At 43.9% G+C, this 21,506-nt stretch overlaps 1 protein-coding gene across 2 annotated transcripts in view; it reads left to right on the top strand.

Annotated features, from left to right (window-relative positions):
• The window catches only part of CACNA1H (calcium voltage-gated channel subunit alpha1 H), an 822,232-nt gene that overhangs the window by 375,892 nt on the left and 424,834 nt on the right, over positions 1–21,506 (top strand). For both annotated transcript variants that reach the window (XM_068244151.1, XM_068244150.1), the window contains exon 3: positions 15,558–15,669. In XM_068244151.1, the coding sequence (XP_068100252.1) occupies positions 15,558–15,669 (112 nt within the window). The remainder of the gene's footprint in view (positions 1–15,557; positions 15,670–21,506) is intronic.

The following is a 21,506-nucleotide window of genomic DNA, read 5'->3' as shown; positions in this document are numbered from 1 at the left end:
AGGTACAAGATCAGAGTTCAGGAGAATGGTCAGGCAGACAATAGGTCAAACAGATAATCACAATCAAACTAGTACTTTAGCTATCAATATCTAGCTAAGTGTAGGATTACAGCTCCAGCTGGTCCCGGCACACTTGCGGATCTGACTACGGATCTGGGTGCTCCCACATATGTGATCGCAACGCCAGACACCCGAGAAATAGCCAGCAGTATATATACACATCTCGCTCCCCAGCACCTCCCACAGTGCTGGACCAATGGGGAGTGAAGCCAGAGTCAGCTGACCAGCCTGGTCAGCTGACTACCTCTGGCTACCATATAGGCCCTGCCTGAGTGCGCGCGCGTCACTCTAAATCTGGAGGGACTACATGTCCCAGCCACAGCAGCCCCGCTCTGTGCCTCCACCGTGGAGGTATGCGCGCTGCGGCGGTTTCTCCGCGCTCCGCACGCTTCTGCACGGTGACAGCTGCCTCCTGCTGGGAGGAGGAGGTTGCCTCTCCGTGTGTGTGGCCGCTGTACGCGGAAAGAGCCGCCAGCCGCTGGCTCATGGCGGCGGCTCTTCCGCGTTTTCTCACACACACGCTGTATTTTTATTGAATACATAATTTGATTAAATGGGGATTTTTTTTCCCCCTGTAATTTATTTTGATAGCAAATCAGCTTTAACCCCTTGCGTACCAGCAGTCTCTGGCCCCTTAGGTCAGCTTCACAGTGCATATTGGCGGTGCGGCGCACCGCCAGAAATGGGCCTTCAGGGAATACCGCGTTACTAAGTGGTATTTCCTGTGTGGCATCCAGCCAAGCAGGAAATGACGCACGTCTCGCTCCTGCTGGCCAAGCGATCACATGCGCGGAAGTGTGATGCAAAAAATATGCTTCCGCACATGCACGATGCGTAAAACCTGCGGCGGGTGTTTACACTTACACGCGTCACCATAGACCTACATGACTTCCAGTTGGAAGCAAAGCGACGCAAGAACGCACGGTAATGTAGTTTTGGAAGTGTGTCAGATTGAGGACTTCTGGAGCACCGCGATGCAGGTAATGTGATTTCCCCTATAGATTTGCTTTGGAGTGTGGTAGCAGTGTGCCAAATGGACACACCACATCGTCCCAGTGTGAAAGGGCCCTCAAGGACCAGAGACTGCTGGTACCAAAAAATGGGGCTTACTGCCGAATCGCCTCACGGACACCGGCGGTGTGTTAGGAAGACTGGCAGATGGTCCGGCTCTGCTTCCTGTAACTCTGTTATGGAAACCCTGCTTTCACATTTTATGGGTGGGAAACCTGATGTTATAAGTGTGAATGGGGGAGATGTGACTGGCAGATTCTCTGCGTTGCTTCCTCACAAGTGTGAAATTCTCTTTAGAGTTGAGAGCTGAAAGGTATTCCTCAATGACAGACATAAAAATGTATAATGACCAAGTGCATTTGTTTTAGCTAAAGCTAGTCTAAATAGGAACATTACTGAAAGATAGTAGAAGGGGGAACAAAATAAATCACTACAGTGCACAGTGAGAATTTAAAAAAATAGAGGAGAGATCAAGAAACGATTGATATTTGCTGCGTAATTTGTGCATGTTGTTTGATCCACCTTGAGCTTGCAGGTCTTCATCTTGTGACAGACTAAAAGTGTGTGTATATATATATATGGTGCTGCCCATAATTATTCATATCCCTGGCACATTTTAACTTCCTTTTATTCAACCAGCAAGTCATTTATTGATAGGAAACGACATAGTGTCTCCCAAAAGATAATAAGACGATGCACAAGAGGCATTATTGTGGAAAAAAAAATCATATCTCAGCTTTTATTTACATTTGAGCAAAAATTGTCCAGTCCAAAATTATTCACACCATTCTCGATAATCAATAGAAAAGCCTTTATTGGCTATTACAGCAATCAAACGCTTCCTATAATTGCAGACCAGCTTTTTGCATGTCTCCACAGGTATTTTTGGCCATTGATCTTTAGCAATGAGCTCCAAATCTTTCAGGTTGGAGGGTCTTCCTGCCATCACTGTGATCTTTAGCTCCCTCCACAGATTCTCAATTGGATTCAAGTCAGGACTCTGCTAACCATTTCTTCACCACTTTTGCTGTGTGCTTTGGGTCATTGTTGTGCTGAAATGTCCATTGGTGTCCAAGGTCAAGTTTTTCTTCAGACTGCCTGATGTTGTGGTTGAGAATCCCCATGTATTGCTCTTTTTTGTGGTGCCGTTTACTGTGATTAGGTTCCCTGGTCCATTGGCTTAAAAACACACCCAAAGCATTAGGTTCCCACCACCATGTTTGACAGTGGGCATGGTGTTCTTTGGGTTGAAGGCTTCTCCTTTTTTATGCCAAATGAAGGAAACATCATTGTGACCAAACAATTCAACTTTGTTTAATCTGATGACCATAACACAGAAGACCAGAAGTCTTCTTTGTCTAGATGAGCATTTGCAACAGTCAAGCGAGCTTTTGTGTGCCTTATATGAAAAAGTGGCGTCCTCCTTGGTCTGCATCCGTGGAACCCAGCAGTGTACAGTGTCCGTTGGATTGTCTTCCTTGAGACATTGCCAACAGCAGAGCCCAGGTTCACCAGGATGGCTTTGGTGGTGATCCTTGGATTCTTTTTCACCTCTCTCACTATCCTCCTGGCTAGCACAGGTGTCACTTTTGGCTTTTGACCACGTCGTTTGAGATTTCCCACAGTGCAGAACATCTTGTATTTTTTAATAATACTTTGCACTGTAGCTACTGGAACTTTAAAACATTTAGGCAGGAGAACAGAGGCGCCAAAAGGATAAAAGGAAGCTAAATGAGCTTAAAAACCAATTTCTTGGTAAATAGAGGAGGTAGTGGTGGACTTACCTCCTCCAAGTAGACACACAACGACTGTAGTAAACACAGTCAATATATTTTATTTATGAACTCCAAATATGCAACGCGTTTCGCAGGTTTGATCCCGCTTCATCAGGCAATAACAACGGAGCAATAGCATATGTGGTCAGTAGAAGAGCCAGGCACAGAGGTGGTTTGATCCCGCTTCATCAGGCAATAACAACGGAGCAATAGCATATGTGGTCAGTAGAAGAGCCAGGCACAGAGGTGCCTGGCTCTTCTACTGACCACATATGCTATTGCTCCGTTGTTATTGCCTGATGAAGCGGGATCAAACCTGCGAAACGCGTTGCATATTTGGAGTTCATAAATAAAATATATTGACTGTGTTTACTACAGTCGTTGTGTGTCTACTTGGAGGAGGTAAGTCCACCACTACCTCCTCTATTTACCAAGAAATTGTTTTTTAAGCTCATTTAGCTTCCTTTTATCCTGTTGGCGCCTCTGTTCTCCTGCATAATATTGAGTCCACCCTGGGTGGAGGGTTGAACCCCCTTTTTCTCATCTACAGAGAGCGACTTCTTATTCCTGAGTGGGGTCAGGAAAATCTCCCCACCTGCCTTTACAGTGGTTGCCTAATGGTAACCCTGGTTTGTGAGTATTAATATTTACTCTATCTAGTAACCATTTACCAGTACATATTACACTATTGGGGCTCTTGGTGTTCCTTGTTTTTAAAACATTTAGGAATGGCCTTGTAGCCCTTTCCTGACTTGTGAGCAGCCACAATGCACAGCTGCAGGTCCTCACTGAGCTCCTTTATCTTAGCCATGACTGTCAAAAAACCAACTTCAGAGAGCTGCTGTTTTTCACCTACTGAGTTGATGAAAACAGCTGTTCCCAAATAATCAGGGTAATTAGGATGCTTTAGAACAGCTTGGACTATTTGGAATGGTATAGAACTTTGGATTTTCCTACAGACTGTGACAGTTTGTGAAGGGTATGCATAATTTTGGACAGGACACTTTTTGCTCAAATGTAAATAAAAGCTGAGAAATGTTTTTTCTCCCAATAATGCCTCTTGTACATCGTCCTATTATCTTTTGGGAGACAGCTATGTCATTTCCTGTCAAAAAATGACTTGCTGGTTGAATAAAAGTAACTTTTAGTCAAAATGTGCAATGGGTATGAATAACTAAGCTCAGCACTGTATGTATGTATGTACAGAGGGAGATATTGCTTGCTTGGCAGTTGGAGACGGCCGTTATTTCCCACAATGCAGAGAGGTTCACAGACAGGAAACTGTCAGGACCATGGTCATGACATCACACTGTGGGAGGGTTGTCGCCACAATATCAGCCACACAGAACCCCCCCGATGATCTAATCGAGAAAAGGTAAAGATTTCTCATGGGAAAGGGGGCTGTGGATTGGAATGAAGTTCAATCCTGGGTTAAAGTTCCTCTTAAAGTGAAGCAGGTTGCTGGGGTACAGTTGATTTGGGCATCGGTGATCAGCTATAACATAGCTCATGCCAACGACCAGTGGTTTTTTTTCTACTGCAAGGGGTTAACTTGGTCACCTGGTTATTGGGGATCAGATTGCAATAAAGAGTGAGCATGTGTTAGGATAATTTGAGGGTTTGGTGTTGCGTATAAGGGTTGGGGTGAAGGGGTAGGGGAAAGTTAGTTTTATCAGTTAGGGCCAGAGCGTTAGTTTTAGGCACCAGTAAGGGATGTTAGGGGATGGTTAGGATTAGGTGTTAAAAAGTGGTTAATGTGGAGAGCATCTAGCTACCTGTAATAAGGCTAAGCTGGTATGGGACCTTGCTGGTATGAAGGAATGTATCTGTGCTCAATCCCTCACTCTCCCGAGGTTGCCTTGCTTTCAATGTTTCCTGGTTCTATTAAAAGTGCTTAGAAGTCTCTGTTACGTTATCTTTTGACTGCAGCCAGAACCCTGATAGAGAAACATTGGAAGTCTGATTATAACCTGGGGTGGCGGACCTGGCTGACACTTTAAATAAGATTATGAGAATGAAGGAGCTGGTTCTGGCTGCACAGGACAAATCAGATAAGTTTACTTTTCAGTGGGCCATTTCGATTGACTATCAGGATTAACATATATGCACTGGCCGATCTCTCTTGCATTAGAGGTCTCTTCTTGGTGCAGGTTTACTCTCCTTTCCTCCATTCCTTTTAATCTCCTTTTTTTTTTTTCCTCTCTCTGGACTTCATACCTATTTGGGCGATGTTGGCATTCCCATGTATGGCATTGAAGTAGATAGGATCCTAGGGTGGGTCAACTAGAGTCTTTCTTTCTTTTCTTCCACTCTTTTCTTTCTTTCTTTCTTCTTTCACTCTCTTGGTTTCTTCCTACTCTCTTATACTATCAATAGCCCACGGCTGGTTTTCTTGTTTTATCGCTGATTCATGATCATTTTGTCAGGATTGCAAACATTCATGTATGAGTTGTGTTTTCTTGTGCCCTAATGTATGACTCAAGTGGTATAAATTGTTCACCTTGTAATCGGTATTGTTTTTTTACTTCTCTTGACTGTGAGCAATAAAAACTGATTTTAAAAGAAAAAGTGGTTAACATTGGGGAGACTAAAGGCTAGTACACACCAGCAATTTTGATTTGCCAATGATTGGTCAATTTTACCACCTCCATGTAGTATGAGGGCCAAACAGATTTTCAATTCTATGCAGATTATATAGGTAAATGGTCATACTACATGGAGGTGGTAAAATTGACCAATGATTGGCCTATCAAAATTGCTAGTGTGTACTAGGTAGGGTTAGGCAAGAGGAAGGGGATAATGCTGGGGAAGGTTAGGATTAGGCAAGAGGACAGAGATTCTGGCCTCAATTCTGGTAGGGTTGTCAAACAAATGGCCTTGTGAGGTAATTTATCTCTTGAGGTAATGACATTTAGCAATTCTGGTAGGTTTTAGTCATGTTTACCTCATGAGGTAAATTATGAGGTCATTTGTGAGGTAATTTGCATTACTTTTACAAAAATGGCTTTTTTTCATGGAAATTAGGGGGCATGTTAGCACATAATTTACCAATCAGTTTAAGACCTGTCTGTACCTGGGGGTAAAGTCAATTTGCATGCACTTTGCAGTTTTTAGTGGAGTTGCTATTGCTGTTTTAGTGTCGTTCCTATTCAGGCTGTGTACAAGAAAAGAATAGTAGAAATAAAACTCCAAATATTTACTGAAGGTATGCCTATAAATATATTTTTCATAGGTTGCTACATAATCAAATACACCTCCCCCCCCCCCCCCCCCAAATAAAAAAAAAAATCTTCCAAAGACTGTCCTAACTATGGAAGACAATCAAAGACTATTATTTATTTACTGCAGGTTACCGCTGAAATACCTCATGTTTTACCTCACTTTATGCATTTACCTCATGTTTTACCTCATGTTCGGAAATGGAGAAAAATCTTTCAGAATTGCTAAATAAAAAAAGAGGAAAATACCTCATGAGGTATTTTACCTACAAAAGAATATGTATCTCACATAGCTACCAGAATTGAGGCCAATGTTAAGAGAGGTAAGGGTTAGGCAAGAGGACAGAGATAATGTTGGAAGAGGTTACGGTTAGGCAAAAGTAGGGGCATAATGTTGGGGGAGGTAAGGCTTAGGTAAGACCAAGGGGTTAATATTGGGGAGCTTAGGGTCCGGCAAGAAGAAAGAGTTAATGTTGGGGGAGGTTAGGGTTAGGCAAATCCTGCTGATCAATCTGGCATCAGTAGTGTCTAAATAACACACTTGAAACAAGCATGCAGCTAATCCAGTCAGATTTCAGTCACTCAGAGCACCTGATCTGCATGCTTGTTCAGGTTCCATGGCTAAAGGTATTAGAGGCAGAGGATCAGCAGGACAGTCAGGCAACGTGCATTGTTTAAAAGGAAACAAATATGGCAGCCTCCCTAACTCTCACAGTTTGGGTTCACTTTATATGAGCGACATTTGCAAACGTTGCCACATAATATCAGACTTTTTAATAAACCCAGATTGGGACAGCTGGATGATTTCTGTTCTCCCGTGATTTTTAGCCTGATAGAGCCTCCTTAGTAAATGCGATCTCTAGTGTCATAGACCAAGCTACATTTGCTTTGTTAGAAATGTTCAGATCTGACATTTAATTCCACAGTGGATTGCTTTGGTAAGTGCCAGATGTGCAGACATTAAGTGACAAGTGGGGGTTGTCAGGCAATGCTACAGGAGGAGGTCACATGGGCTACACCACCCTCTGGGAATCTGCATGGCAAAACCTGTCCACCGTGTGCTTCAGTGCACAATCCCAACTCATTATATGCATTCTCCAGGCACCTCCAGCACAATTACACACACAGGGCTTTCATTGGACTTTGAATGGAGACAAGATGTGTAATTCTAGGTTTGGTTTTTTTTATTGTTCTTTTAAAGCAACAGGGGCAGCCATACTATCCCAGGAACAAAAACACATATGTAAGTAGATAAACAAAAGCTTGCTTTCCTAAAACAGAAAGAATTTGCGATAATTCAGGTTGGAGTGAGCTTGAGATGTCTCCCAGAGCAACACTGCTGAATATATGCAAATTAACCATTCTACCCTTAGACGTTAAACACACCTCCAGATCCACTGGAATGCAATGATGTGTCAGCTTGTTAATTTGTACAGAGCCATAATAATCCAACATGCATACAGACTGTTTTGGATTGTTTGATCATCATCACTGCATGGCATGGATTAATTTGGCTCTATGGAGTAGGGCTTGTAAATCCGAGAGGTAGGCCTGGTGCACACCAAAAAACGCTAGCAGATCCGCAAAATGCTAGCAGATTTTGAAACGCTTTTACTTCTTTTTCTGTAGCGTTTCAGCTAGCATTTTGCGGTTTTGTGAAGTGTTTTTAGTGTAGTAGATGTCATGTATTGTTACAGTAAAGCTGTTACTGAACAGCTACTGTAACAAAAAACGCCTGGCAAACCGCTCTGATGTAGCATTTTTCAGAGCGGTTTGCGGTTTTCCTATACTTAACATTGAGGCAGAAACGCCTCCGCAATCCAAAAAATGCCTCAGCCCGGGAGTATGCGTTTCTGCAAAACGCCTCCCGCTCTGGTGTGACCCACCCCATTGAAATACATTACCCTAGCGGATCCGCACCCGCAAGCGGATCACAAGCCGCAGCAGAACCGCTCTGGTGTGCACTAGGCCTTAGAGACTAACCAGCAAGCTCATGGTGACCCAGAACTCATAGAGTGTGTAAGGGACTACAATGGTCCTAAAAGCCACTTACTTAGATGTTAAGAAAAACAAAAGTTTGCTTTCCTAAAACAGAAAGAAATGGTTCTACTTACATAGCATATGTATTGTACTATCCATGTTGTGATTTCAGCGAAAACTGTTCCAGGCATTTTCTATCTCTACTGCCTCTGACTGAAGCCAATACCGTTGTAATTTCCTCCCTGAGGCTTTGTTCACATCTAAAATTTAAAATCGCAAACAGCATTTTGCGATTTTGTGAGTGATTTGCCACCTCCCCCCTCCCCCCCCCCCCCCCCTGTCGCTTACCTGCGTGCTACGAATTTGTGTACAATGCTTTTTAAAGCGCTTTTGCAGAGCGATTTGTTTGTTCACTGCCTGACGCAAGTCAGGAAGTGAACTCTTTGACCCGGAAAAGAATAAATACAATGTATTTATTCTTAAAAGCGCAATCGCTGCACAAAGCGATTTTGTAAGCGTTTTGCGGTTTTCCTATACCTTCCATTGTAGCAAATCCGTCCGAAGGGCCCTTTTCCACTAGAGGCGATTGCGATGCTGAATTTCAAAATCGCAAATCGATAGCAAATTTAAAATTGCTAGGGTTTGCTACACAACATAGGAATCGCGGTAAGCAATTTCCATTACCACGATTCGTTTTTTACTAAAGCTAGAATGCGCCGCTGAGCGATTTTTGCTGCTATTTTGCTATGCAGTGCATTGCATAGCAAAATCGCAGTCGCCTGGAAAAATTAGGACTTTGCTGAATCGCAATCGCTAGCGTTTAGCGCAAACGCTGGTGACCTCTAGTGGAAAAGGGCCCTAAAAATGGTACATGCAGCGCTTTGCTGAGCAGAAAGCTGACGAATCACACTGATATGAACTATCCCCTAGGGAGTCATTGCACAAGCGGTTTTAGGGCGATTTTTGTAAAATCGCCGGCGCTAAAAAAATGTGCAAAACGCCCTAGGTGTGAACGAACCCTTACTCTTTTTTTTTTTTCCTCATTAAAACCTTCACTGTCATATCGAACTTGCTTGGTAAACACATATGAACTCAGCATAGATATATTTCAGCAGCTTCTGTGGAACAGTGAGGTGCATTCCCTTCTCAGACTCCTGTCACACTGAACTGCTCTCAACCAATCAGTGAGGAGCAGGAATGTGGGAGGGGAGGTGACCAGCTTCCCTCTCCCTGGCAATGTACTAAAAAGGCTGATTGAGATAAGATTCATTACAGCAGAAACATTTATGAGTATATCAGAATGCTTGCAATGCAGGGTCAGGCTGTAGACTGCATAATAAACACAAAGCAGTGGGTAAATACAATTAGTACCAGGCTTCATACTACCCTCAGCGGAGTACAGCAGGGGTCTTAAAATGCTGCCTGCCTGTTCCCCAGCGAGAGGGACAAAGCTATACTGCTGGGAACACCGTATGGGCTTACCAGCCACCAATTCAAGTGAGGTTACTCCTTGGCTGGCCACCTAACCCACTGACACCACTGAGTGCGGTCTTTTTTCTCTCGTCACCCCTACTGCCAAAAGTGACTCTAGTGAGAAGTCCTGAATCTAATTTTGTTTTCAAAGTTGGACTTTTAAGACGTGCATTAACCTCCCTGCCATTCTGATTAATTGCAGCGCACGGACACGGGTAGGGTTTTTTTTTGCTATTTTTTTTTTAGTAGCATGTAGCTAGCCTAGCGCTAGCTACATGCTTCCCCCCCCCCCCTCCCTTTGCTATCCCGCCCACCCCTCCGATCCCCGCCGGCGCAAATACCCAACAGGAAATCCCATTCTGAACGGGATTTCCTGTATGGGCTTCCCCCGTCGCTATGGCGACAATTGGACTGACGTCATTGGGAGTCCCGATCCACCCCATAGCGCAGCCAGGCGCTGATTGGCCAGGCTGCGCAAGGGGACTACAGGGAGGCCCCTCTTTCGCGGCGGGTAGCGGCGGATCGGGGGCGAGCGACAGCGATCAGAACAAACACGCAGCTAGCAAAGGGCTAGCTGCGTGTTTGGAATAAAAAATTATGCAAATCGCCCCACCAGGGCTTGAGGAATCCTCCGCAGCGGTTTACCCCGAGCTCAGCTCGGGATAATCAGCAAGGAGGTTAAAGAAGAACTCCAGTGTAAATTATTTAATGAACAAAAGTGCTTCATTTTTACAATAATTATGTATATATTAGTTAGTCAGTGTTTGCCCATTGTAAAATCTTTCCTCTCCCTGATTTACATTCTGACATTTATCACACGGTGACATTTTTACTACTGGCAGGTGATGTCAGTGGAAGGAGATGCTGCTTGCTTTTTTGGCAGTTGGAAACCGTTATTTCCCACAGTGTGATGGTCCTGACATCACATTGTGGGAGGGGTTTAAACACAATATCAGCCATATAGAGCCCCCTGATGATCTGTTTGTAAAAAGGTAAAGATTTCTCATGGGAAAGGGGACATCAGCTACTGATTGGGATGAAGTTCAATTCTTGGTCACGGTTTCTCTTTAAAGGTAGCCACTAACGGTCCAATTTCTAGCAAAAAATCGTTCAAGCGATCAGAAATTCTGATCGGAAGTGAAATATTGTAATAAATCGTTCACTACACCATCAACGAACCAATCTTTACTTCCTATCTATCACAACCAACAAGAAAATCCAAATTTTGGTTCAACGAAAATTCATTCAGGCGACATTTTTTTCACTCGTTCATAATAGATTGTGTCTACCAATGGAGATTATTTACAACCAATCTGATCAGAATTTCTGATCGCTCGAATGATTTTTTGCTAGAAATTGGACCATTAGTGGCCACCTTTAGGGCCCTTTTCCACCAACGCGTTTGCGCTGGCTGAATCGCAAAAACGCAAACCGCTAGCGATTTTACAATCGCTACGGTTTGCTTTTTAACATGGGAATCGCGGTAGGTCATTTCCACTACCGCGATTCGTTTTTGCGGGGAACGCGAACGCGCGGCGGAGCGATAATTGCTGCGATTTTGCTATGCAGTGCATAGCATAGCAAAATCGCGGCCGCGAACGTCGGGGAATCGCCGCTAATTGCGATTCAGCAATCGCTAGCGTTCAGCGTGAACGCTAGCGATTGCTAGTGGAAAAGGGCCCTAAGTCTCACCAGTGTGTTCCGTGTTCTGTATAACATTCTCACCAGCAAGACCTGTGATTACGGCTTCATCCCCTCGTTCCTTCGGGGAAAGGGTCGGTCTCCCCTGTGTCCAGAGATTTCTTTCCATCCTGCATCTTTCCATGCAAGAAAATAAGGATGATGTGTTCCAGCATGCCTGATCCATCGCACTAATGAGAGGACCAATTATCTGGTGCCGCCTCCTCTGCGATCGGCTCGTCATACTGGAGAAGCTGGAGGATGCTGTGCTGAAGTGGAGCAATTAGGAACTGTACACAGCTCTGTGTGCTGAAATCTTATTGCAGCTGTTACTCTTCTGATTTGAGTTACAGAGAGGAATCCGGTATCACTCTAGTAGAGGTGATACAACTCATTACTCTATTGTGGATTTTGTCTGAAGCGAAGTACCCACAGGAAGATCATGGCCAGCTGAATCGGGGATCTCCACTGATGAATGATCGTTCCCCGATCCATCTGGCCAAATCTGCAAGTGTTGTTTGCGGTGTCTGAAAGGAACGATTATGTAAACGATCCTCCATGACTTAATCAACATATCTGTCTTTCAAATACGAATGGTCGCCGCGAATGGCGTGCGTCGTGAAACATTGTTTAACAAATTTTCATTAAACTATTTTGCACTATATCATGATAAAAAATTGATTGTCGCACAAAATCATTTGGAAATATCTCTTGGTGGGGATGTCTTTCTGAAAGCCCTACTTCAGGCTTGTCTCTCCAAGGCCTCCCCCTTGACTGCCTTGCCTATGGCCCCTCTTCATCTTAATCCATCTCTGGTCTTAACTCCTTTTGATCCTAGCTTTCGCTGAAGTAGTTCTACTTGCATAACAGATGTATTGCACTGTCCACGTTACGATTCCTTAGAATTGTATAAAGGAAAGGCAGAGAATCCTATACTAGACAGTTTCCATCTTGGTTACCTTTGCATGAAGCTACTCCTGACATCATTTCCTCCCTCAGTCTTTTTTTCTCCTCTTGCTAATTGTGTATTTGTTACCCGCCCTCCTCCCAGAGTCTTGAGACACTCCCACTGAGGTCTATACTAGGAAGAGCACTGTCTTATGTCATTAGAAGGAGCAGGAAATAAAGGAAAGAGGAGGAATATATTATAGATAAAAAGACCACTCAGCATGCAACTGTTTTGCTAGCTGATGGCAATTAAGGGGCCAGTGCTCCTAAGGTATGTGATAACTCAAAACCATAACAGCAAAAAAAGTTTTGAATGCAGGATTAGCATCTTTATCACTTAACTCCAGTTGTTGTTGAAATTAGATTTTTATGGCGACAATCCCGCTTTAAAGAATAAGGGAACTTCCAAACAAATGCACACCTACCCCTCTGCCCTCATCAGACTACCATGAAATGTCACAATAAGCTGTGCCTACTGTGTTGCTATGAGAGGACTGGCTCTCTTCCACCTGCTAGGATTTGTAGATGCCATTATTTCTCTGCTGCACACAGCTGCTGACTTTCCAGTTACTGCTATGAAATAATGGCAGTTAGAAGTCTTGTCAGATGGAAGAGTCCAAGTGAAAGGGGTTTCCATGTCCGTGTCAGAATTTCTGCTTACAAATGAGCTGCTGTTAGAAATGCAATGGTGACATTTTTGTGCATTGTTTTGGCACAAGACGTATTGAGGAGTTTATCCTGATGCTTACTTCAATGACTATAGGGTTTGCAGAATGTCAGAGTTGTCACCAGGGTGTTTTTGTTTCTCAGTTTGTACGTGTGCATTGGTTTATCTTTACGTTGTACAGAAGAACGCATAGTTTTTGTTGGCATATGATACATCTAATTGTATTAATCTGTGTCCATTTGTTTATGAAGTGAGGCTCAGATCTGAGTAGTAAATTTTGCTCACCCTTTCCTCCCTAGGATTTCTCTACTGGCCAATCATCACCATCTCTAGTCATGTGATACTGGTGACTGGATTAGTGAGCAACAGGAGATGGGCACCTGTGGACCACAACACCGAGTATTTTTTATTTTCCAATTCAAAAAATAAAACCTATAAAAATGTTATGTATTAGCAATATAAAACAATGCATAAAATGAAGTCTAATGCAGGGAATACACGGTACGTTTTACCGCTCGATTATGCCGCCGGATCGATTCCCGCTCGTGCCCGCGGGCGATTCTCTTATCTTCTGCTCGTTTTCCTTATATTTTCCCATTGTCCCACCCGTGCTATCGAGCGTGGAATCGATCCAGCGGGTGATCGGACATGTCGGAAATTATCAATCGAGCTATCTAATGGCTCGATCGAGCTGTACAAACGTTCCGTGTATTTAATGTGTAATGCATGCAATAAAGGCGCCCATACATTACTCTACTTGGCGGTTGTTCGACCATCCAATTCCGCCAAGAGCATGCCCAATCTACCAAGAGCATGCTCAGTCTACCAAGAGCATGCTCAATCTACCAAGAGCATGCTCAATCTACCAAGAGCATGCCCAATCTACCAAGGGCATGCTCAATCTACCAAGGGCATGCCCAATCTACCAAGAGCATGCCCAATCTACCAAGAGCATGCCCAATCTACCAAGAGCATGCCCAATCTACCAAGAGCATGCTCAATCTACCAAGGGCATGCCCAATCTACCAAGGGCATGCCCAATCTACCAAGGGCATGCCCAATCTACCAAGAGCATGCCCAATCTACCAAGAGCATGCTCAATCTACCAAGGGCATGCCCAATCTACCAAGGGCATGCCCAATCTACCAAGGGCATGCCCAATCTACCAAGAGCATGCTCAATCTACCAAGGGCATGCCCAATCTACCAAGTGCATGCTCAATCTACCAAGGGCATGCCCAATCTACCAAGAGCATGCTCAATCTACCAAGAGCATGCCCAATCTACCAAGAGCATGCCCAATCTACCAAGAGCATGCCCAATCTACCAAGAGCATGCTCAATCTACCAAGGGCATGCCCAATCTACCAAGGGCATGCCCAATCTACCAAGAGCATGCTCAATCTACCAAGGGCATGCCCAATCTACCAAGTGCATGCTCAATCTACCAAGTGCATGCTCAATCTACCAAGGGCATGCCCAATCTACCAAGAGCATGCCCAATCTACCAAGGGCATGCTCAATCTACCAAGAGCATGCCCAATCAAAGATGCAAACTATTTTGGGTTGAAATTGGTTGCCTGTATCAACCAGACATGCTGGTAAATCTCAGGCCAACGTGCTTGAAGGGTGCACGGCGGTAACGTTGTGCATTATTTGAACGAGCGGTGAACGTGACGGAACCCCCAGTGCTGTTCCCCCAGTGTAAATGTGCCCCCCTGGGCATACATTTATACTTTACCTATCCGCTGTGGCCTGCCGTGGTGCTTATGCATCTTCTGCCTCCTCCATTTGTGCCTCACATGCTGCTGGTGATGACACACACACCACGTGATATACACCGGCAGCATGTAAGGCGTGGCGGCGGTTGACCGTGAAATAGTAAAGTATCGGCACAGGGGGACACATTACAGCGGCAGATGCAGCATCACAAGGCTGATTCCCGAGAGATTTCATGCTGAAATTGTTCGGGAATCGGCCTGTGGTATATGGGCAGCCAGCAGATCTCTCCCAATCAGCGAGAGACGTGTCTCTTGAATCAATCTCGATCTCCTGATGAGTCAAGACTGCGAAACCGGTCGGGAAGGAGACAGGGGGCACCTTTGATGTTTTTACTGGTTGCAAACCAGCATACCCGCGCAAATTCATTTCAGGATTCCCAGGTCATGGGCCTCGTATGTACGTTGTTTTTTTTGTATTGGTTTTACTGTTTTTATCTCTTATGGTTTCTATTGATGGCCTTCAAATAAACTGTTTACACTTAGATCTGCTGTTTGTTGTTTTCTCTATATTGGTACCCATTTGAAATAAAGGAGTGGTGGACATCTGGATCCCTAGGTGGTCGTGGTCCAGTCCTTCTGTCATTGAATGCGTTATTTATAACCTTATAATGTGGATTGTTGATAGCTGGTAAGCCCCTTATTCTTTGAGTGGTGGTCAACCACGAGGCTATATATACTACTGGAATTACCACCGTGGTGAAGTCCTACAGACTGTATACTATAGGATTCATGCTGTGATCTGTGCTGACTTCTTTTACTGACTTCTTGGGTGAATGTGCCCATCATTGATTAGATGTATGGCGGGCACCTTAAAAAAAATCTATAGACTGATGTTGAGTGTATTGTTGATACTGCCGCTGAGGATGAGATATGATCATGTATACCGTATGTTTGTGTGTTGTGCTGCCTGCTTCTCCCCAACCTCTCCTCAGTACACAGTGTTTTCCTTAACTTTCTGTTCCTCACGTGGTTCGAGCGCATCAGCATGCTGGTCATTTTGCTGAACTGCGTCACCCTCGGGATGTTCCAGCCCTGTGAAGATGTGGACTGTTTGTCGGAAAGATGCATCACCTCGGAGGTAAGAGAACCTGCCTACGTGTTCCTCACTGACCCGGTTTCCTCTTTACAATCCTGTCAATAGCAAACACTCTCCATTTGTTTCTCTTTACCCTGTGTTTTGGGATAGGAATCAGATCCCATAACGCAAGGCAGTGGAAAAGGGCCCTTACAGTAATTATCTCATTAAAGCGGACCCAAACCAAACATTTTTTTAATTAAAAATATTTAGTTGCACCACTCTGACACATACAAAGATAAATAAACACTCCTTAAAACCTATGAGCATTTAAGTGTATGCTTTTCACCCTTCTCTTTTCACAACTAGGGTTATACAGGTGGCAGCCATTAGCAATTCCTCCATTGCCAGACACCAGTTTGCCGTAAAAATCCCGGCAATATGAAAGGAAGGGAGGGGTTCCTCCAATAAATGTAAAATATTTTATATTTGTCATCATGCAGCTGAAAAAAAGGCTGCTATTTATTATTATAATTTAGAAAATCGATTTTATTTCTGAAATCTTGTATTTTTAATTTGGGTCCACTTTAACAGTACCTGCCATTCATTGCTATGCTACTCCTGTAACCTTTGTTATGTTGATCAGTGGTGTCCACTTAGGTGGTAACATTATCATTCATCCCTGACTTAAAGTTAATAAATAGAAAAGAGATCAATAAATTATTGATGTTCGCCATGTAATTTGTTCATGTTGTTTAATTCACAATCAGCCTGCATGTAATCATCTTTACTACTGGCAGACCAAAAAAAAAAAAAAAAAACACAGCACCAACTGCCATTGCCTATAACCACTCCCCCTAACAATGCAATAGGCTAAGGGCCGGTTCACACTCTGCGCTTTGCCCACGATCCCGTTCGGCTCCGCGATCGCAATTTGTGGGCAAAATCTCACGATTCAGCGCAATTTACACTTGTGATTCCCGTTCAATAGAACAAGAATCCCAGAGCAATCGCCCTCAAAATGCTGCATGCGGCGCGTTTGCAATTCATTGAAATTGCAACCGCTGCAGTGTGAATGTATCCGTAGGGACACATTGTAGTAGCGCTTTGCTGATCACTGGTGATCAGCAAAGCGCTGAAGAATCGCCCCAATGTGAACCTGCCCTTAAGGTTGTTTTTTTTAATAGATATACATATGCACAGAGGGAGATACTGGTTGCTTGGCAGTTGGGAACAGCTGTTCTTTCCCACAGTGCAATAAGGCTCACAGACAGGAAACTGTCAGGACCATGGTCATGACATCACACTGTAGGTGGGGTTTCATCACAATATCCGCCATCCCCTTGATGATCCGTTTGAGAAAAGGTAATTATTTCTCATGGGAAAGGGGTATTAGCTACTGCTGGGGTATGAAGCTCAATCCTGGTTTATAGTTCCTCTTTGAAGGAAAGCTGTCACCTTGGCATTTGCCTGGCTTGTATCTACCTGTTCACATCAACCTCCCCCGACTTTCTCCCAAACAGAACAGATGGATTTCTTCTTTAGGCATATTCCATATAAAGGGAAACACAGAAGCTTCCTATTCATCACAATACTCGGCTTTCAGGATTGGCCAGCAGGGTTCACTGGGTAGGGGACATATACAGCCAAATTTTTCGGGTGTTGGCACCTCCTGCACTAAATCCAATAAGAAGGGTTGCTAACGGCAACCTGTACATCATTACAGTAGTAAACCACAATGACTGCTCAGGCCATATTCTATTTCATACCATGCAGAGGATGAATAAAGGGACACAAGCTGTGTGTCAAAAGAGGAAAAACATTCTTTTACTTATTTATGGTTTTGCCTCTGCTTTAAAAAAATAGTTTTGTTGTCGGCGCTGTTGAATCGTCAGGGAGAATTTTGCAGCTGGCTAAACATGTACAGCGCAGGTGCTTGTCACAGGTACTTGCGTATATCGCTGCTATCAAAACAAGCGGACGGAATGTTCCACTCCGGCACAAGTCTTGTGGGAGCCCAACTTATGTTCAAATCCCATACCAGAATAGAAGCTAGCATTATATATTATTAACAGCAACGGAGCTGCCAGTCGCATCCGCGGCAGCAGTCTTACCGGTGACCCCTGCTTACAAAAAATACAGTCTCTTAAAGGGGAACTGAACTCAGAACTTCCTCTCTGCTCTAAAACATATGCTACAGCATAATAACCTTTACAGAAAAACATTTCTTTGTTACCGCTGATATTGCAATAAATCTGCAGTGTGTCTACTTCTTGCTTTTATGGAAGCAGACATAGGGTCAACATCCTTGTTTACAAATTAGCTGCTCTGCCGAGGCAGCCAACTGACACAGCTGAGAGATCACATTACAGTGGTGATTAGTCACAGATGAGGGGGAATTAATTAGACATGCTAAACTCTCCTTTTGTCCTGGTTCAGGTCCACTTTAAGTATGTTGTACCTGAGTTTAGACACACTGCAAATTTATTGCAGGATTTGTATCAGCAAAAGCAAGAAGTTTTGAATCAGGATGATACCATTTATTGGCTAACTTAGAGATGGATAAACAGTGAGCTTTCGACTTATAAAAAGCCTTCGTCGAACTGGTTCCTGACCAAAACTGAAGAACACAGCTTATATACAGTGACATACAGAGGAGAAACATTCTTTAGCAAACATAATTCCTAGTTCAAATGTTAACTGGCCTGGTTACATGCACCATTAATTCTAAGCTTAATGGCCCATACTCACGGGCAACTTTTTGTGCCTGTCGCCAGCACACGTGAGCGTGTGGGCGACAGGCCGGCGACAGCTCCTCGCCAGGCCCCTCCGCGTACACACGCGGAAGAGGGACCAGCGGCGCGACGGAAGCTGTCGCCGACGTTCCTCCTCCCCCCGCCGGAAGCTCCGTATACCTCAATGGAGGTTGCTGTCGCTAGTCCGCGTACTCACGCGGACTAGCGACAGTTGCGGCGGCGACTGTCGCCTGGCGACATCGGCAACGGACGACAGTTCGGGGGTGCGCGCCCGTGCGACGGCGCATACTCACGGGCGACCTGTCGCCGCAACACGCGCGCGCCGCGTGTTGCGGCGACAATTGTAGCCCGTGAGTATGGGCCATAAGAGAATTGTGGTATTTAAAGCCAGCACATGAAAAAAAAAAATGAATAGTGACAGTGAATACCATCTTACACAGCATATGGCACAAAAATGAATGAAAAGATAGAAAAATTAAAATTAAAAGAATTGTGGCATTTAAAACCCACCGTACCAGCACAAGAAGTTAGAGTCCTTGTTTAAACCATCTTCTACAGTATCAGCAAATAAATGTTTTTTTTTCTTTAAAGGTTATATTAAGCTGTTGCTTATCTTTTAGAGCCGTCAGGAAGTTCTGAGTTCAGGTCTGCTTTAATAGAGAAGTTAGGCTTCACATGTCAAATTTCATAAAATCCATAACATTTCATAAAATTCAGTCCCCCTCGATGGCTGTTTTTGTAAAACTTGCATCGGGGCCCATAGCTCCTTAGCTACGCCACTGGGTGAGGGGGCGGAGCAGAAAATGGCTGAGGCTAAATAAACTTCTTTAATACATCGAACATCACAAAACTAGAGGCTGCAGCTGTGCAAATAATATGAGCCCCGTACTCTGCTGAGATCTTACATAATGTAATGGGGCAATGTGAAAAGGTGGTAAACGATATCAAGTGGGCTGCTAGTCTAGATGAGGTAGCCTAATAGGAAACCTCATTGACCAAAGATGCAACAATTTTGGTTGCAACCACTAATTTGTAAGAAATAAGAGACCCAGCAGGAAACGCTATCCATGCCCCCAAACAAATAGGGCACGTTTCCACTATCGCGAATCTGCATGCGTTTCCTGCATGCAGATTCACACAGCCAATACAAATGGATGGGCCTGTTTCCACTTGTCAGTTTTCCTGAGCGTTTTTCTGTGCAGGATTTTTCTGCACGGCAGAGCCCTCAGAATTCGCCTGCGTGTGGAATGCATGCGAATCGATAATGTATTTAATAGGGAAATCGCCTGCGGCTTTGGGATGCGAATTTTCATGCGAATTCGCATGGAAATCAATGGAAATGCACACCGGCACTGCCATGGTTAAATTCGCATACAGTGTCATTCATGCGAATTTTCGTGCGAATTCGCATGAAAATTTGCATACACCCGCATGCGAAATTCGCATCCGCACGCGAATTTTTACCGTGGCGATTTGCACCGCACAAGTGGAAACAGGCCCTTAGATTCAATAAAGTATTGACTACATGCGATTCCGATTTTTTCATACGATGCAATGTTAGATTCCGATTAAAAAACGTAGCAGCATGCAGTACTTTTTTTTTCATCAAAATCGAAATCGGATTGTATAAAAAACTGGAATCGCAAGTAGTGTTTAAGAGGCCTGATATTGATTGCTTAACACACTTGTTAGTGCAAGCCTAGCTTAAGGCTACGTTCACAGTGGGACATTACGTTTTGATGCGACGTTAAAGTCGCAACGCAAACTAACAATGCAACGTCCCAAAAATGTCACAACGCAACTTTATGCCCTGTTAGCGTTGCATACAGTAGGCATACAGGCAATGAAAAGTATGCTTCCAGGTCATTACTGAGCATGTGCAAACAGTCCAATGCAGCTAATAACGTGTATAACGCACAGCATGCAGCACTTTCTAATAATGCTACACGTTACACACAAACGCAACATATGCACTGTGAATGTTGCACATACTTAGGGCCCTTTTCCACTAGTGCGATTGCGTTTGCTGAATCGCAAAAGCGCAAATCACTAGCGATTTTAAAATCGCTAGGGTTTGCTAAATAACATAGGAATCGCGGTTCCACTACCGCGATTCGATTTTTACACAAACGCAATCGCATGGCGGAGCGATTATTGCTGCGATTTTGCTATGCCCTGCAGTGCGTAGCAAAATCGCAAACGCTATCGCCGGGAAAAAAAAAGGATTGTGCTGAATCGCAATCGCTAGCATTCAGCGCTAACGCTAGCGATTGCAAGTGGAAAAGGGCCCTTAGTATTGCTGTGCATTAGTCTATGTTAAAACGTTTTCTAACGTGCGACTTTAACGTTGCACTGTGACAGAGGCCTAAAGGTTTCATAACCTGCCTTAGGCCTGGAACCCACTATAAGTTGCAAATGGCAATCGGTGGCTTGAATTAGCGTTTTGTAAACCATTTCATGAGCGTTTTCCAGCGATTTTTGTACAGATCTTCAAAATGTAATCTTTTTGCCATCGATTTTGATTGCGATTTGCGATTAGCAATTTTAATTCTGATTGGTCGTTTCAAATTATTATTATTTTTTTTTTTATTACAGTAATTCAAAATCACACACAAATCGCTCTGTGTAGCAATTTATAAGCGATTTGCCAGCGCTTATATGATTTACATTGAAGCACAAACGCTCCCAAAATGCTGCATGTGCAGCAATTGCCATTTCCCTAATCGCAAACACTTCTGTGGAATCTGTATCATCCATTTACATTGGCAGAGCGTTTAGGGAAATCGCTAGAGATTTAAAGCTAAATGCTCAAAAAACGCACGAGTGGGTTCCTACCCTCAATTATTGCCAGTGATGGTCAGTGAGATGCAAATCATTTCCTGTTAGGATGATGCAAATTTATGCAGCTTGAAAAATGGATCAATCAAATTTTACCTCAGCAGGCTTTGATTGGTTGATATTCAAGCTGCATAAACTTGCATACAACATTTGCATAATCCTGCATCAAAACAAACTTATTTGCGTCTCATTGACCATCCCTACTGATTACCTCCTGCTGGGACTATTTAATACAATAAGACAGATGTGAACTTTGTCAGGGCTCTGTTATTACTATGGATTACATCAGTCAGGCAGGCTCCACCC

Source organism: Hyperolius riggenbachi, chromosome 7 (genome assembly GCF_040937935.1).
Source record: "Hyperolius riggenbachi isolate aHypRig1 chromosome 7, aHypRig1.pri, whole genome shotgun sequence".
Taxonomy (NCBI): Eukaryota; Metazoa; Chordata; class Amphibia; order Anura; family Hyperoliidae; genus Hyperolius; species Hyperolius riggenbachi.
This window is presented reverse-complemented; position numbering and strand designations above follow the sequence as displayed.